Below are 19,473 nucleotides of genomic sequence, written 5' to 3'. Positions count from 1 at the left end.
ATTGTTCTGTCTACCTCGCTGACCGTGAGGTGCTGCTACGTTTTCTCCTAAATAGAAAGGACAAACTATAATTGTACCTGTTGTTTGTCGCTGCTTGGTTTTCCTTGAGCTTTTGCCTCACCTTTTTGCGCACTCGCTGCCCTGGCACTTTACAATCTGAGTCCAGTCAACTGTCTGTGACCCCTCAACGTCAGATTTCATGGTTATTTGATCTGACTGCTATCCACAGTGGTGAATATCAGATGGTGCCACTACAGCGTTTGAAAAGGGCTCTAATTTCTTGTGCGGCTCCTTCAACAACAGAATTGATTTTAGATTTAAAATCAAGGTTGCTGACCCCAGAGCGATGGGGCGGAGGAGTTCCCCTTGGGGCAGGAGGTAATGTACTTTCCCAGGTAAAGACTAGTGAGTGTGTGTGGGTGTGTGTATGTGGCTGTTTGTCTATCTGCCTCCTGTCTGTGTTATGCTGTCAATTAGAGAGGCAGGTCCTCTTAAAGGTATCTTAAAGGGATGGCACCAGGGGGTATTATTATAGCTCTTAATATTATAGTCCTGTCCAGTGGATATCCATAAATTATCTAAAATCACAGGTTTTAAAGGGAACTGATGTCTATTTCAGAAATTACTTAATTGTGTGAATATAGATATGAAATCCTGAAAAGAAATCCTCCTATACTACTAAGGAAAAAACCTCAGCCTTTTTTTTATCTTCCCTGCCTCATCCCCCCCCCTCCTGTTCTCCCAGATGTCAGCACTCTGTCGGGCTCTGCGGGGCCAAAGTGGGACGTTTGGATTTGAGGAGAGTACCCCCCCCCCCCCCCCCCACTCTCCTGGCGGCGGAGGAAAAGTCTGCTGAATGTTTTATGGGTGGCTGTGTGTGCCCAGAGCGGAAATCAAAGGCAGGCGGCGCCGGGCGGTGAGAGGAATCCTGGCTAGGGCGACGCATGCTTCATCCTCACCTCAACTGTCTGCCACACTAGCAGACCCTTTGCCACACTAGCAGACCCTTCCCTGGTGGCCACCCGCTCTGGACCTGATGCCTCCCCCCAGAGCGGGGCCCGGCCCTGACTTAAGTGTCTCCTCTATTTAAAGAAAGGCTTCCAACACGAGACAGATGGTAGGAGACTGAGATGAGAGGCTTCAAAACACATGATGACACTAAAACAGCCAGAATATGGGACGGCGGGAGTTTACTAAATAATAATCATGATAATAACGATGAGTGGAAGTCAGATGAACACAGTGCAGGCTGTTAGCAGATTAGGCTTCAGAGATAGCTTCGGTCTGAAGCTCCACCAAACGATTCTGACAGAAAAGAAGCAGCAGCTTGGAAGCAGCTTTGCTGAACTCCCTGGAACTCTTCGACCCCCTCCCCTCTGTTCTCCCTCAGACGCTCCTCAACCATCTCATTGCAGTACAGAGACAAAACAGCAAATCAACTTCTGACTTTTTCAACAAGACTAATAACCTATATTTAAAAGGAGCATTTGAAGTAGCTTACATTCTCCTACTTCTCTCTAAATTTGCTCATCTGATGATAACAAAACCCTGCAATTCCCAGCTAGTCCAATTCAATCCAGCCAGTCGGAGGGCAGCAGGAACGAACCTCCGAACCCCTGCAGGGAAATGGCAGCCCTGGCTTGGTGCTCCCTTAACGATGAAACCATTTGATGCAATATCATACAAAAATCAATAGCATTGTCTTGGTCTCATAGATCTGCAGGCAGACACGGTGTCTGTCCCTGGGCTCAAGGAGCAGCTTGTCTGTGACGGATAAAAAGAGGAGAGAGTACGGAGGGACGGAGGAGGATTGGAGGAGGATTAGAATGACTACAATATCTGATCTCAGCTCGGATCACCAGGACTGTCTCTCCTCTGCACCCCTCTCCGCTCCTCTCATCTCCTCCCCACTCCCCTCATCTAATTCCTCTGGGAGGCTCTGATCAGCAGGGACTGTCACAGTGTGCTGACTAAGGGTCATGCACAGACGAGCCCGTCCCCAGTGGAACCGTTTCTACTACACTGTCCCTTGTCAGTCAGCTCCAATGGCCTTGAAGGAGACCACAGTATAGGAAGGAGGTCAAACCCATTCAGTGATACATAGAGCCAGCACAGACCACAACGGACCACAAACCAACACAGAGCATGGAGCAACACAGACCACAGACCGACACAGACCACTGAACAGCACAGTACCATTGACGCGGAGAACCAGAGGTGTCACAACCTCACAGCCACTAGACTGCTGTCCATCAACATGACATGTGTTAATAAAAGGGATGGAACAGCTCTGTTTGTTTGGGCCGATGACGATCCATCTAATTACCTCGTGGACGGACCGTTAACTTCAGACTTTGTTCAGGCAGTGCAAAGTCACACCACTGGGCCTTTTTGGAAGTCTCAAACTCCCAGTTGATGAACTGTTCCTCTGCCAAAGCCGTCCCAACAACGCTCTTCCTAAGGCTGGCCAGCGCACAAGGTGTCTGTGTGGGGTATGGGTGGGTGTCGGCTGAGGAGACTGACAGGTTCCCCTCACCAGTCCCTTAACCTGACAGCCAGAACTCACACACAATCTCAGGGTTTCTGGGCAGTACACACACCACTGACATCCTGTCTCAAGAGACCCACGGAGTGCACCAGCATGTGCAAGTGCACACAAACCCACGGGCACACACACTCGTGCACACCGGCACATAGGTAGGCATGCATGAGAACACACACGCACATTATTAACACGGCATTAAAAAAGGAAATGTAACATGAATCCTTTAACATCAAGGAATTTCAAAGAGTGGACTTACCATTTTATTATTGATTTCATGAAAATGAATTTCACAGACTTTCTCTACGACGTCTTCACTCTCGAAAGTTACAAAGCCAAATCCTGTGCAGGGAGAGACAAGAGGGGGGGGGGGGGGTAGTTAGGTAGGGGGACTTTCACATTTCAGTCACTAAAAGAAAACGCACCACAGGCCTGATGATTATCATGAGCTACACGAAGAAACTCTGTGGGCCCCCGTCTTCTGCAGGTCGAATGGTGTGAGCACTGCCACGAACAACTGAACAAGGCAGACATTGTCTTCTTTAAATCAGGAATATGATGAAATCTCAGACATTATTAGAGGCATTGGAGGACCTTCTCCACAAAGAGAAGATGGAAAAACAGCACAAAGCCCGTTTAATGAGATTCATGGGAGCTAGGACCCGAATTTCATTAAATGCATCTTGTGTTCCCTTCATTGAAATTTCACTGTATAACAAGCCCTCGTTTTTATGTAAATGCTGGACTCGGCATATCTGAATGTGTCAATGACCGTGGGATTTTGGGGGTATTTATAAGATAAAAGCTTAACCCTTTCACATACCAAGGAGACCATTGCAGCCTTGGCACACCAGGGAACAGCTATGCTCTTTCCTCTGCTGTTTTGATGACTGACGCACAAAGCAATCTGCCTTCTTTATGGTGTGGGTTCAAAGGGAAAATTATTTTCTATTGCATTGTGTTACAAAGGAAGAGCTACCATGGAAATACAAGGAAATTGGGATAAAAGAACAAGTAGGAATGAATTGCAACAATCTGCTGTTCAGCAGACTGACTGATGTATGAAGATCATTTCTGCCTGGGCTTAAAAACACAGTGTCATAAACAACCACACTGTTTGACTGCTGGATAAACAAATGGACACAAATGGGAGGAGCTCCTAGATCCCCACACACAGTCATTATAATGGGCTGAAGAGACAAACCATGATCCAGTCATTATAATGGGCTGAAGAGACAAACCGTGGTCCAGTCATAATAATTTTCTGAAGAGACAAACCGTGATCCAATCATTATAATGGGCTGAAGAGACAAACCGTGATCCGGTCATTAAAATGGGCTGAAGAGACAAATTGTGATCCAGTCATTAGAGACACTCAATGATCCAGTCATTAGGGACACTGTGATCCAGTCATTAGAGACACGTTGTGATCCAGTTATTGGAGACATTCTGTGATCCAATCAATAGAGACACACCTTAATCCAATCATTGCAATGGGTTGAAGAGAGCAATTGTGATCCAGTAAAAATAATAATAAGAGACACACCACAATCAAGTCATTATAATGAGCTGACAAGACACCATGATCCAGTCACTATATTTGGCTTAAGATACATTGGGACATACTGAATGTGATGTGGCTTTTGATTTGCCAATCATCACAGACCATGACAGGGAATCCATAACTGTAATGTACCAGACTAAACTATGCTGTGATGTGATGTAGAGGTTGATGTGGTAATGGGAGTCCTGTGATTCTTGCAGGTCCCTCAGGATTCTGTCAGGAATTAACAAGTGAAATTTGACTAAAATACAGTGTGGGACAGAATCATACATATAATAAAATACATCATTTTCATGTATTAAATATATGTTTTACCTAATAGTTTATTGCGGGCTTCCCTTTTATACTTCCTTTTTAATGAAAAATGTATATCTGTGCATTTCTATACAGTTCAACTCAGGAACCCATGATGGCATTCTGATATGATTTGTACCGTTCTGAAACCAGACTCAGTGGAATTTCACCTTGCGGAGACCTACCTGATTCAATAGCGTTTGACATACACTACCCTAAAACGTATCACATAAAAACAACACACATTGTAATGTTGACAAAATCTGTAACTCTGTTATCATAAAAAAAAAAGACAAAGATACTCAACCCCTGTTGAATAAAAATATGTAATATTCTACATACATATTATTAGGCATTAATAGGCTTACTAGTATCTAACTTACTACCTGGAATAGTCATATTATTTGAGCAATTGCTAGTGAGACTGAATATGAACTTAACACAGCCAAAGCTATTTCATGGCACATTTCGTGAATGACAATCAATATAGGTGACGAGAGAATCATTGGAAATCGCTACTCCTTTACTGCCCAAGGGGTTATGATTGAGCCTATATTACCCCAATAATCATGCACGGGCGCTTACTTCGAAAATCCACCAGAATGAGTCGCCATATAATCAGTTTTATTTTAGACTTACTATAAAGAACAGTGGATGTAAAAGTCTACACACCCCAAGTTTTGTGATGTAAAAGAATGAGACAAAGATAAATCATGTCAGAACCTTTTCCACTTTTAATGTGACCTGTAATGTGAACAATTCAATTGAAAAACAAACAGAAATCTTCGAGGGGGAAAATGAAAAACAAAAACCTTACAATAACCTGGTTGCATAAGTGTGCACACCCACTTCTGTGTTCAGAATTAACCAATCACATTCAAACTCATGTTAAATAGAAGTCATTACACACCTGCCATCATTTAAAGTGACACTGATTAATCACAAATAAAGTTCAGCTATTCTAGTAGGATTTTCCTGAATTTTATTTTGTTGTATCTCAGAGCAAATGCAATGGTCCGCAGAGAGCTTCCAAAGCATCAGAGGAATAGATATCAGTTATGAGAAGGGTACAAAAGAATTTCCAAAGCATTAGATATACCATGGAACACAGTGAAGACAGTGATCATCAAGTGGAGAAAATATGGCACAACAAAGACATTACCAAGAACTGGACATCCCTGTATTCTTCATATGAATGGGCTATGGGGTAGGGTGGCAAGATGGAAGCCTTTTCTTACAAAGAACAACATTTAAGCCCAGCTGAAGTTTTCAAAAACAAATATCAAGTCTCCCAAAAGCACATGGGAAAATGTGTTATGGTCTGATAAAACCAAGGTTGAACTTTTTGGCCATAGTTCCAAAAGGTATGTTTGGCGCAAAAACAACACTACACATCACCCAAAGAACACCATACCCACAGTGAAGCATGGTGGTGGCAACATCATGCTTTGGGGCTGTTTTTCTTCATCTGGAACCGGGGCCTTTGTCAGGGTGGAGGGAATTATGTACCAGGCAATTTTGGCAAAACCTTCAGGCGTCCATTAGAAAGCTGAAGATGAGGTTTACCTTTCAGCACGACAACGACCCAAAGCACACATCCAAATCCACAAAAGCATGGCTTCACCAGAAGAAGATTTTGGAATGGCCCAGCCAGACCCCAGACCTGAATCCAATTGAACATCTGTGGGGTGATCTGAAGAGGGCTGTGCACAGGAGATGACGTCGCAATGTGACAGATTTGGAGCACTTTTGCAAAAAAGATTGGGCAAATATTGCCACGTCAAGATGTGCCATGCTAATAGACTCCAACCCAAAAATAATGAGTGCTGTAATAAAATCAAAAGGGGCTTCAACAAAGTATTTGTTTTTGCACACTTATGCAACCAGGTTATTGTGAGTTTTTATTTTTCCCCCTCAAAGATTTCAGTTTGTTTTTCAATTGAATTGTTCACATTATAGGTCACATTAAAGGTGGAAAATGTTCTGACATGATTTATCTTTGTCTCATTCTTTTACATCACAAGAACCTGGCATTTTAACAGGGGTGAGTAGACTTTTTATATCCACTGTAGCTACGGAAGGTTGCAGCCAGCAACATTTTTGTCTATCTTGACCCAAAAAGCATGCATGAATACGTACTTTGATTATCCACCAAAAATAGTAGCAATATAACCGTGAACAGTTTTATATTAGGCTTATTAACTCCTGATAGTTTGTAGCCAGCAAAGTTGTTATCTATCCGGAACAAATCCTGATGCATTTGCTTTGACTGTAACGAGATGCGAAGGCGGGACCTATTGGTTGAATGTCTGCGTCTCTAACTGCTGCACTATTTAACAAGGGGTAGTGAGTCAGTCAGTCACTCGCTTGCTCGCTCGCTCAGTAAGAGACACCGCTTACGTGGTCCGGCAAAAAGGATAATTATGTTCAAAAACTTAAGATGTCATTTACAGTAGAAAAGGGTCAACTTGAGCCATATGTTTAATGTTGCATAAAGTAACAGTATTTGGTTTAAACAACCATAAAAATAACTGCTGAGATAACACAGTTGCAAACATAACAAACTGTACGTATTTTCAGTATGCAAAGAACCGATTCGTATTGAAAGCAACAACCTGGGAGCCATTAGGGTTTACTGTAATGTTCAGGGACAAAATGACAGGGGATTTCACTCATTCAGCTAGGATGTTAAAGCCATTGACCTTCAGTTTACTGGCCCAACATTCGTCAACACTAGGCTACCCTGGCACCCATGAGAACCAAGTAAATGCCCAAATACTTCTTTTCATGTAGACACTGAGCAAATCACCTAAGCAAATCAACAATTCACCAGAGCAAATCAACAATTCACCATAATAACAGTAAACACCACATCATTATCAGCCTACTTGAAACAATCAATGATTTCAACAGTCTATAATTCCAACACAATATCAACTGTCAGCAATCTCCAGTAAAAGACAGGTCTTAAGTGGAGCATAAACAGAGCGAGGTGTTAGAGGTCAAAGGGTTAAGGTGGCCAGGCAGAGGAAGGCCAAGTATCTCTCCGCAGTACCCCTGGGTGAGATAGGAGGAGATAAGGAGACAGCTAGGCTGATAAGGGAGCCGTGGGTAAATAAACCAGCCCTGCCCCCTCTATTCCACTGTGACCTTTGAGTCATCAGCACTTAACTCTGACAGCAAGACAAAAGTACACATTAGTCACTTTCATGCAGGCTTATAGAGGCACTTTGAAAGCTCTCCATAGAATGTCTCTCGCTGTTTACTGTTACAAAACAGCCCAGGGAAAGGTTTAGTGTGTCATGTTACTGTAACATGATAACACAGGCAATATAATTCCAATTGAGCCCTAGCACTAAACCTAGAGTCGTTGCTGTGCAACAGGGAGGGGATTCCTACTGTCCTAGAGGAGTGCTGGTGAGATTAACTGCCTGCGCCGAGCAGAATTGCTGGGTCCTAACTACGTTCAGGAGAGAGAACTCGGGCCAAGTCTGATGACTTCCTCTACAAGCTTGTCAGGACATCCTGGGGCAGCTGGTGTGAATGGAAGTTGGTCCGCCTACCTGCCAATCCTTAACTACTAATGCCTGGGTTTTATGGCTCATTCAAACTTAACGTCCCTGTACCGGCTGCTTTATCTTTCTCACAGCTTCCCTCGTCATTACTCATAATAACAGTCTATCTAAGATAGTGAATAGTTAATGTGGCTAAAACTGGCAGAGGATGTCACATGAAACACCTCTGGTGCCGAAAGACCTTGGAAAACCCAAGAAAAGCTGCATCACGAGGTTGAATTAAAATGAATGAACACGCTGATAAATGGTGAACGGCTCTCCATTTGATGATTTCTATATCAGACATACTGAGATTGGCTTGTCTTGGGCCGCCTGGCAGCACCGGTTTCAGTGGGCGATGCGAGGCTGAGAAGCGGCGAGGGCTGGGTGGGAAATTGGGGAGATGCAGCTTGTTTTCAAGATCCCTCCACCTCCCACCCTCGGCGGCGGCACAAGGACCACTTTTGACAACCAACAAATCATCCGTCAGGAGCCATTTGTCAAGGTGGAGTGCAGGAGAGAGATGGGGGAGAGGGGTTAACACACCTGCACTCTCTGCAGGAGAGCACTCCCGTCGCCACACACTCCTCCATTAACTGACTGCACCACTACACTGCAGGATTGGGGCCGCGCTCCCGTCACCACAACCCACCACCCACTACCACACCCAGCCCACAGGGGGTGCTGCTGAGACCGGCGCGGTGCCACCGCAACAAGGCCAACACGAACATCTCACAACGTGCTGTCCATTAACTCCTTCCACACGCTCAACGCAGGCACTCTCCACTCTCCTACCACACGCTCAGCGAAGACACATTCCTAACACACACTCCGAACACACACTCAGCAAAAACACTTGTCTAGTGCAAATTCAACAGAGACACAACCCTGACACACACTCAGCACAGGCACTAACATTCACACAGAAGCACCTTAAATTGCATATAGGAGCATTTTGTTAAATCAACGCAAACATATTCCTAATCAGCGTAGTGAATCCATCATGGCCAAAGAGCCAGCTACAGTTGCCATGGCCCTCATTCTGGCAGATGTTGAGTGTGTAACCAGAGCCTGGCTCCCTCTGACTCTGAGAGTCATTGATAACCAGAGCCCATAATGATCAATTAGAGAAACAACCAACTGATCCAAACACACTACAGCCACCACACAGAAAGAGAGAGAGAGAGAGAGAGAGAGAGAAAGAGAGAGACAGGGGGATAGAGAGACAGATCCCAGGGAACAGTCTCTTCCCCTCTCCTCCAGTATCCTGCTCATTACAGACCTCATAGCTACAGGAACACAAGCACTCCCCCACCCCCCTACCTTACCTCCACTCCCCCTCTCATCCCTCCTCACCCAGCGTGTCAGTTAGAGGTGCAGTCTTCCTGTTCTGCTCCATGAGATGATTAAAGAGGAGCAGGAATCAATCGAGACAGGAGGGAGCGGTCAACACCTTCACTGGGACAAAACGTCCCTTAAGCTTAGACAATAGCCTGTAATGACAACCCATGGATTTCCAATGTGAGGGCTGGTAATGGGTGTTAGTGGCAGACTGGCTGAGAGGCTGGCAGACTTGGCGTGCGGCTGCTGCAGAATTGAGGCTTCTTGGGTTGACTGGGCTGTATCTTACACCTATTAGAGAACAGCATGCCCATCCCCATCCCCACAGAGCTGCATCAAGCCCGGGACAATACCCTCCGTCCCAGCAGCACACGACCCGCCCTCTCACTGCCCGCGTAATGCCCCCCCCCCTCCCCTCCCCCGGAGAGAGAGCGAGGGGCCACGCAAATAACATTAAAATGCTAAATCGATGAAACGTCAAGTGACCTTTGCTTAAAAAGCTGATTCGGCCGGAGCCACTTTAATGTATTTAAACTAGAACAAGAGCAAATCAGATAACATTCTGGAGAGTTTTCCCTTGTAATTTTCCAGTAGACACTAAAGGGTACGACTCGCTAATACATTCCGAAAACTTAAATTTTCTGTTGACTTAACTGCCCGCCACTGTTTAAAACCCAACAGCAGTCTGGAACATTTTCGTCAACCTTTTGAGCACCTGGGAATTACAAATGAGCCTCAATCGTTTCGCTCTGTTCAGTTTCCCGGGCGTCTCACCCCCGTTTACATTGTGTACACAAGCATCGGGTATCGGCTGGGGCTGTGGTAGAACGTGGCCCACACTTGACCAAACCAAAGGCTCAGAGAGCATCGAGCTCATTCATCCATTACAGCTTTAGAGTCTCAGCAGACAGCGAGATGTCCTCACCCCGGACCAACAGAGATACGGGATGCTGGCGTCAGCCTGAATGATCACGGTGTAGTTAACCTGTGCCTGGTGCAGAGTGACATCATTCCAAAGACACATCTCACTGTCGCCGTCCACAATCAGCTCGTCCACATTGGGGACTGAACACACTGGGTTACCTAGCTGTGTATGCCTAGGTGTGTGTGTGTGTCTCTGAAAAAGAGAAAACACTAAGCTCCCTGGCCTGGTGTTCTGCTCTCTGCTGGTATAAAGGGATGGACCTGATCCTTCAGAATCAATATATGGATCTTCAGGGAATCAATTGGCTTTTTCTGCCTTATTTACCAAAGCCCTCCATCACAGAGCAACACGGATCCTGTAGCTGGAGAGCTCCTGTGACTGGGAGAGCAGTGTAAAATAAATGACAATGGACAGTAGAATCGATGCTGGGAAAAGACATGCCACAACACTCTAATGATCAGGGCTAAATATGTTCCACCAGGTGAACCGAGGGGAAGAATGTTAAAGCACATCGTCTTGACAATACAGCACAGTAAAAACATGTTATTCCAATTATCGACATGACAGTCCGGGAGGAAATACCCAGAGCATGGAGACTGGGAAAACAGGAGAAACATATTTGTTGCGCGATAGTGTGTGCGTGTGCGCGCGCAACGGTTTGAGAGTGTGTGTCTGCATGAGAGAGAGCGTCTCTATGTGTGAGAGTTTAAATGAGACCAAGCTACAGACAGGAAAGGAGAGAGAAAAACACAGACACCGCAGCAAAAACGAGGCAGCCTGTGCCTGTGTGTGAACACGCGTGTGCGACAGAAAGACATGAAGCAAGACCAAAACCCAGCAGAAAGGAAGAAGAGAACAGAGCAGTAGATCTGGCAGTGAGAGCAGGGGGCTCTGAGCCAAGGTCAGAGGTCACACCCATCTTTCCCTCCCATAACACGCTAATAAGATTCATATATCTTATCACACAGACAAACAGAGATAAGATACTGATAGAATAAAATTACACACACACACACACACAAAAGAGACACTGTTTTTCTCCATGAAGAGTCATGGTCTCACACCCTAGCACACCCTCAGAGCAGTGCCCCATATGCTGGTGTATGGCTTCAGATGTTAAAACTAACGGGAGCAAAGAAACCCTTGGCGCTACAAACGCACAGCTAAACAACTGGTAGGGGAGCCAAACAAATCGCTCCTCCAAATGGCTAATGATCTGTGCTCCACTTTCCTCATGCACTCACCAAAACACAGCCTCTAATGAGGGCGGGCAGAGTAGCTGGACTGCTGCTGTTTCTTCTGAGGACGCTCGCGGCTCTTAAAACACACAGCCTGCGGCACAGTGTCAAAGACTGGGGAGGACAGAAAGTGGAAGTGGGAAGGATAACCTCTGACCCTCTAAGACCCACCCAACATACACACATACAAGCACGCACACACACACGCACGCGCGCACACACACACACAGAGTACACGTAGTCGCGCACACAACCTGCTAGAGTAAGAGGCTCTGGTTACCCCTACCCCTTCCCTGCTTCCCTTGCGATTGGCTGCTCTGACCTCATTATGCAGGACCGGCCCCATAACCTGTCCAATCAGACAGGGCCTCTGGCCCTGTAACCACACGATAGCCTTCCGCTATTATGGGCCTTTGATCAGCACGTCCCTCCACTGCCGCGGAGGCTCCTGGAAACAGCACTCAGGTAATCCTCTGAATTATACACTCAATAGCACCACCTGAACCACCGCGGAGCACACGCCCTCCCTCCCTCCCTCCCTCCCTCCCTGGGACGCTCCCAAACAGCCTTCAGCAACGTGGTGGGGAGCATGAACGATTAGCTCGTCGTCTCCCGGCAGCTAACTACGGAGACGGAGGAGAACCGGGGGCAAGGGTGGTTCCCTCAGGCTGCCCTGATGCACTGGCAGGCAACGGTTAACACGCAGGCATCCCACTGTAGAAGCAAGACCATGGTGTACATGAGTGCACAGCGCTACAGTGTATTCGTTATGAGGAAGCGCGGTGACAGAGCCACAAGTCTGGGCCGGGCAAACAGAGCGGCTGTTGCATCACTGTTCTTATTCAGCCCAGGAGCAAAGAGGAGGAGGGTTTCATTAATGAAAACCAGAGCTCAAATAAATGACTGGCCCAGAATAAGCCCCTGGTTTCCTCCTAAAGAGGCTGGTGGAGAGGTCTCTCTTCAGGGACTGGCCTGGGAGGCTGTCAAGTAGCAGAGAGTCCATTAAATTCATTTGTAGTCAGCCCTATTGACTTTGCATACAGAAATGCCTCTCTCTTCCCTTTTTCCCAGGCAATTAAGAGCAAAGAAAAGAAGAGAGTGTAAAAAAAGAGTGTAAAAAAAATCTGAACAATATATTTTGCTTCTGTGACATTCCCTTGAATCATTCCCATTAGATGGAAGAGCTCTAATTCATTTTCCCTGGCTAATCAGTGTAGTGATAAAACCATTGAGAACAGGTTTAGGCATCTCCACACACACACACACACACACACACATTAACTACACCCCAGAGCACTGTAATACAGGTGGTCTGCTGGGCTTTTGTAACCACTGGAATACTGTCATAAAAAAAGGAAATAAATGGAGTGGAATTCTGTGTTACAGCAACATGACCTGCTTGGTAACAGACTTCAGGATGACACAAATCAACTGATGACGCACAATATTTTCACAGAAAATGTTTTATATTCAAAGGGGCCATATGTACGGTTTTTACGTTGCTATTAGCATAAACACACGCATAAACGACCATAAGTCATCTGCAGCTTCAAATATTTTTTACTACAAAGTTGTTGTCAGAGGTTCTGGGATATTCCCCACTTGCATTGACATGTTGTCACCTCATATTCTCCTTTAAACAGTCGCAGTACTATCCCCCAATCCTAAACCACCCTGGACTAGCAAATACCAATCTGCGTATGTGTTCGAAATTGAGACAGAAATAGTGTGTGGAGGTTGGAGTGAGGAGGCAGCCAGACAGAGATGTGAGACGAGTAGGTTATGAAGACAGAGGATGAGTGGAGGCTGACCCAGGACACAGAGACCTGAGACGTTTAGGTTATGAAGACAGAGGATGAGTGGAGGCTGACCCAGGACACAGAGACCTGAGACGTTTAGGTTATGAAGACAGAGGATGAGTGGAGGTTGACCCAGGACACAGAGACATGAGACGTTTAGGTTATGAAGACAGAGGATGAGTGGAGGTTGACCCAGGACACAGAGACCTGAGACGTTTAGGTTAAGAAGACAGAGGATGAGTGGAGGTTGACCCAGGACACAGAGACCTGAGACGTTTAGGTTATGAAGACAGAGGATGAGTGGAGGTTGACCCAGGACACAGAGACCTGAGACGTTTAGGTTATGAAGACAGAGGATGAGTGGAGGTTGACCCAGGACACAGAGACCTGAGACGTTTAGGTTATGAAGACAGAGGATGAGCAGCTGCCGTCATCAACCACTGTCACGTCTCCGCGTTCATCATTCCGTGTGTGCAGCCAGTGGATATATGTATTGTTGGGTGCGATCGTGCGTGTCTCATTTGGGGCTGATGTTTGTCCACATGTCACAGTAGTTTTATTCACCCACCAACTAACAAACATCCCCAGCCCAGTGATACGCCGCGACACACACTGACATAAACAAACATCAATCATACAGCGAAAGAGTTGGTCAAAATAACAGGTCTGCTTTCAGCCAGGGGGACCATACTCTCTGTGTACAGTGTCTTAATGCCTAGGACAGAGCTGGGTGCGTTGAGGTAGGTGTCGGGTTTCCATTCTGACTAGGGAACAAGACAATATTCTACATTGTGATGTGCTGTACACTTGTATACTACCAGAAACCCGTTCGACGTGTGAATGCGTCTTAGTGTCACTTCTTAGTTGGTCGTATGTGGTTCACTAGGCCTACCTGTAGATGCCCAAGATAAGATAGCTGTGTCTAGGCCCACGTGTCAGTGTGTTTCCTGTGTGTGTGTGTGTGTGTGTGTGTGTTTGTTTATTTGTGTGTTCTGCAGGACCGAGCAGCTGGGCTCCACTCTGCTGTAGCCTGTATGCTGAGGGAACTATTTCGTCTGTGTCTCTATGTAGGTCAGCTAACAGCGATGGGCCATCCATTTTACTGTCCTACTTAGAAAGACACACAGTGCACTGGAAAAGAGAGACAGGATTTTTTTTCCCCTCCATTTGAGCCACAGACCCCCCCCACCACCACCACCCCCACACACACACACACCTTCCTCCCTCCCCCGTTCCTCCCTCCCCATGCACACCTTTCTTCTCCCTGCTGGGCAGAGCAGCACAGTTCTACTGTACCCTGCTCAAGTATAATCAACAGTCTGTTAAGGCAGGCCCGAGAAGAACCGGGGAACAGCAACGCTGTGTTCTCATTACCTAGCCTCAGCTCAGCAGCCAGCTGGCTCCCTGGTTTCACACAAAAACCTACACCGATAATAGCAGGCACGCAATCAGAAATACAGACCGGCTATGCATGTCAAATCCGCACCGCTGCATACAATCAGAACAAATAGCCTCAATGCACTGGACTCTTGTTGTAACGGAATGTGAGGCTTTCGACTGCAGACATTTGAAAGTTCGCCATTGAACAATGACGGACTGTTTTGTGCCGAGCCCTTCAGATGAAGAATGGACAAACTCAAAAGATGTCTAGATCTCTATCACCCGCAGTAACACCCAATGAGAAAGTGGCCGGGAACCATTTTCGACACCTGTCCTATTGAGACATGCTGATGGGTTTCTTTTCATCAGGAGATCCAACGTCAAATTGGAAATCCATTTAAATAGATATACACCTTTTGTGCCTTTCCACTGATTGATATAGATATCAGTTTCATTAAATGTAATTAGCATTTTTTTTCCCACTTCCCTGCTGATGATGAAACTGGGGATCGGAACATGAGATAATAAGTAATAAGTAAACGTTTCACAGGATATAATGGAAGCAACAGATGAAAAGGGGATTGACTGTGGATTAGAACAAATGAAATCATTTCTGGATCTGAAGTGAAGGAACGGCGGCTGTGGTTGCCAGGGCGCGGGCGTTCCTTGTCCCTTCCAGTGGAGCGCTGCCTCACCAACTAATTGCATTAGAATTTCAATAGTCCTTTTTACACACCAAAAGCACTACAGCTTAAGCAAGCAGCAAGTGTTTAAAATATTGCATTGAATTACGCGCGAGAGGGCCATAAAGTAGCATTGATGAAACTTAATTAGGCCTTTCTCAGCCACTGTGGCCGGCCTGTTATTTATGTACAGGGTGTGTTTAAAAGCAAGACAATAGATCAATTCATCCGTAATGAAGAACATTGACAACGCCACTTTGCAAAGACCCGTCGCCGTTTAAAGGAGATTGCTTTTAATGAGCGAGCCAAACGCTTCCAAGCACTACTGCCTTCCTTTATTTACTCCAGAGATGGGCTGACACTGCTGGTGAAGACAAAGAGACACCTAATGCCATCGGGCAGTGGGAAAAACAGGCCCCCAGGGGCCACAAACAGTCACATCTGGCCCAGAGCCAGCGGACAGAACATGACAGGACTGATAGGTCAATGCATCAATACACCTTCACCCCATGTGCTGGTAAGAGGCTAAAGACTCAACAGAACACGGTGTACTGACTGAATACACCACAGTTCTGCAGCAGGCGACCCACAGGGGGTTTGTATTATTGTGTTAAACTGGAAATAGGAAATGTTGTATTCCCACAAACGATTAGGGGATGGTCTCAATTTAATCAAGGTATAACATTGTTTGTTTTCAAATACTATCTCTTTTGGGGCATAGTTGTGGTCAATCATCCACTCAAATCATCCAACCAAATTTGCCTGCGGTTGAATCGAGTTGCCCAGAACTGGTGCACAGGGCAATGGCGGCTGAATTTGGTGATGTCATTCTGACTCTACTGACCCCACTTCTTCAATGACAAATCTTTCATAACTCTCTTCTTCTGTTGGTTTACACACACACACACACACACACACACACACACACACACACACACACACACACACACAGCAGTTGGCTATGAATATGTAGAACCACAGAGGCTAGCAAGGATCATTTGTATGTGAAACACTGTTTCCTGGGTTTATTTCAGTTCTTAAGTGCAGCATAATTGGTTGTATAATCAAAAGTGAAAATGTACACAGCGCAGCCATTCCAACCATTCAGATGTCTTTTAATCACTGCTTTTGGGCCGGAGCCAAGATGAGTTAGCAGGAATGAGAAAGCTCTGTGGAGAACAGTGTCTGCCGTTTATTTACCCCTTTGTTTATCTTATTAATTTCACAGTTGTCTCTCTGTACTCTCCTCTCTTCTCTTCAGTCAGCTTCTCACAGGAGCGTCACAAAGAGGATGAAGAAAGAGCATGCTGCTCCATGCGACACGGTCAACAGCTCTTGCTACATCGCTAATCAACACAGACACTCCAGATGAGCAGGAGAACTACAGAGCCAGTTCACCGTCAGAAGTCCGAAAGAACACCGCTTTCGGGTGTTGAGTCTAGCGGGAGGTGCTGTTTACCAAAGCATGTGACCGGATCAAGTCGATGCTAACAGTCGTCTGGTGATGGACCACTGTCATTCAGCTCTACTAACAGACATTCCTCCATGGCTGTAGCCCAGGATCACCCACCCCCCTACCCTTCGGGGGCAGCAGACGAGGGCTGAAGTTGCTGTGGAGTAGAGCTCTTGTAGCTCCGGATGGTAACAGCACATTTTTACCCAGCAGTCCCTTTCCTCTCCTCTAATTTCCTTTTTCTTTCCTTTCTTATCCTCTCCTTTTCTCTTCACTCACTCACTCCCATCTGGGGAGGCATGTGTTTAACCGTTCGTTCTGGCTCTCTCCGTGCCGACAAAGCCTTGTTGTCCACAAAACTCCTCTGCTTCTCTTTTAGTGTTTTCCCCCCCTCTCTGAAATGTCTTTTAATTCACTCTCTTTGCCGAGGAGAGCTCATTTCAATCTCAAAGCCGACATCTGTGGAAGAGGAGCGGGCTCTAAACGAGTGGAGTTAATCCAGTACCACGGGGATACAGCACGGGAACTCCTCAGAACAGAGGAGGAAAGGACTGAAAGACCGAAAGAGCGAGGAAAATAAGAAGACCGAAGAACAGAACGTGAGGATGACTAGAGGAGACGGAGCAGACGACAAAGCGTAGTGAAGGTGAAACTCGGCTGCGTAAACCACATACCTCTCCTCACATTGTGCCGCGGGTAGGAGGCCCCGGCGCCAGGGGGAGGCGACCGAGTAACCACAGTCAGTTGCCAGGATGTGTTCATCTAATGGAAGAAAGCAGCTGTCCTCTCCTCCAGATTTATTGGACAGGCGGCGGTGGGGGGGTGGGGGCGGGGCTTCATACAGAGAGGCGTTGTGTGGGGCGGGGCGGGTGGCCTCTTCTACGGATTTATTGGACAGGCGGCGGTGGGGGGGCGGGGCCTCATACAGAGAGGCGGTGTGCGGGGCGGGGCGGGAGGCCTCTCCCAGTGCCCTGTAACCTCTCGAATTGGACTGTGAGAGGAGTGCTGATCAACCCCCCTCCACCGGCAGACGGGCAGGGAGTGTGGCAGCCTGGCTCGGGGCTCCTATCCCAGGGAGGTGCTGTCCTGAAGGCCACCCCGCGAGGGACGCGCGCAGGAGCACGTCCTGCTAAATTCGTCTCCGGGGTTCATTTTAAGCGGCTGAGCGGTAAGAGCTGTTATCCACCACAGCACACCGATAAACTTCTACCTGAACAGGATCCAGCGTGCAATGAGCGGCCGCTCCTCATAGAGGCCGATGATGTAGGGGCCAGTGAGGTAGGGATCAGGTGTTAGTTCGCTCCACAGTAGTGTGAAGGGATGAGGACCACATGAGGCTAACACAGGCACGCTCATAAAGAAGACTACCTCAGGTCGTGACCGTGATAGGCCCACCGTCACACCAACCAGGGCCTTTAGTCTAACGCCACCCATCTCCTGTGAATAATGGCATGTGTTATTATGAAGTATTAGTGAGATGATGCACAGTTTTGTGCTTGATTAAACACACTCTGGCATCCACTCATCTGAGACCATGAACGGTGAGACCTTGTTAGGGACTGTGAGACCTCAATAGGTTCAGATCAGGAAGGGAATGTAAGGAAAGGACAGAGGAAGACAGGAGGAAGTAAGGGAAGAGTAATGTCATGGAGACAGACAGGAACAGAAAGCAGTAATGTCATGGAGACAGACAGGAACAGAAAGCAGTAATGTCATGGAGACAGACAGGAAAAGAGAGGAGTAATGTCATTGAGACACACAGGAACAGAAAGGAGTAATATCATGGAGACAGACAGGAACAGAAAGGAGTAATATCATGGAGACAGACAGGAACAGAAAGGAGTAATATCATGGAGACAGACAGGAACAGAAAGGAGTAATGTCATGGAGACAGACAGGAACAGAAAGCAGTAATGTCATGGAGACAGACAGGAACAGAAAGCAGTAATGTCATGGAGACAGACAGGAACAGAAAGCAGTAATGTCATGGAGACAGACAGGAACAGAAAGCAGTAATGTCATGGAGACAGACAGGAACAGAAATGAGTAATGTCATGGAGACAGACAGGAACAGAAAGGAGTAATATCATGGAGACAGACAGGAACAGAAAGCAGTAATGTCATGGAGACAGACAGGAAAAGAGAGGAGTAATGTCATTGAGACACACAGGAACAGAAAGGAGTAATATCATGGAGACAGACAGGAACAGAAAGGAGTAATATCATGGAGACAGACAGGAACAGAAAGGAGTAATATCATGGAGACAGACAGGAACAGAAAGGAGTAATGTCATGGAGACAGACAGGAAAAGAGAGGAGTAATGTCATGGAGACAGACAGGAACAGAAAGGAGTAATGTCATGGAGACAGACAGGAACAGAAAGGAGTAATGTCATGGAGACAGACAGGAACAGAAAGGAGAAGTTTCATGAAGACAGACAGGAACAGAAAGGAGCAGTTTCATGAAGACAGACAGGAACAGAAAGGAGTAATGTCATTGAGACAGACAGGAAGAGAATAGAAAAAGAGAAAGGGTGACAAAGGTGGATATGACTGGGTTCTTTATCTGTCTCCTTTTGTACTTTTTCTTGCACGCCTCTGCAGACTGTTTTAAATGTCAACTCTGCAAGCTGATCACATGAGACCAAGCATGTCTCCCTCTCCCTCCAATTCCTCCTGCATGGTGACACTTTGGACTGG

General features: G+C 46.5%; 1 protein-coding gene across 7 annotated transcripts in view; it reads right to left on the bottom strand.

The window, feature by feature from the left end:
- Positions 1–19,473, bottom strand: part of LOC105028669 (RNA-binding protein Musashi homolog 2) — a 235,808-nt gene that overhangs the window by 59,588 nt on the left and 156,747 nt on the right. For all 7 annotated transcript variants that reach the window (XM_010901558.3, XM_010901559.3, XM_020048298.2 and 4 more), the window contains exon 8: positions 2,802–2,884. In XM_010901558.3, coding sequence (XP_010899860.1) covers positions 2,802–2,884 — 83 coding nt within the window. The remainder of the gene's footprint in view (positions 1–2,801; positions 2,885–19,473) is intronic.

This window comes from Esox lucius, chromosome 7 (genome assembly GCF_011004845.1).
Source record: "Esox lucius isolate fEsoLuc1 chromosome 7, fEsoLuc1.pri, whole genome shotgun sequence".
Taxonomy (NCBI): domain Eukaryota; kingdom Metazoa; phylum Chordata; class Actinopteri; order Esociformes; family Esocidae; genus Esox; species Esox lucius.
This window is presented reverse-complemented; position numbering and strand designations above follow the sequence as displayed.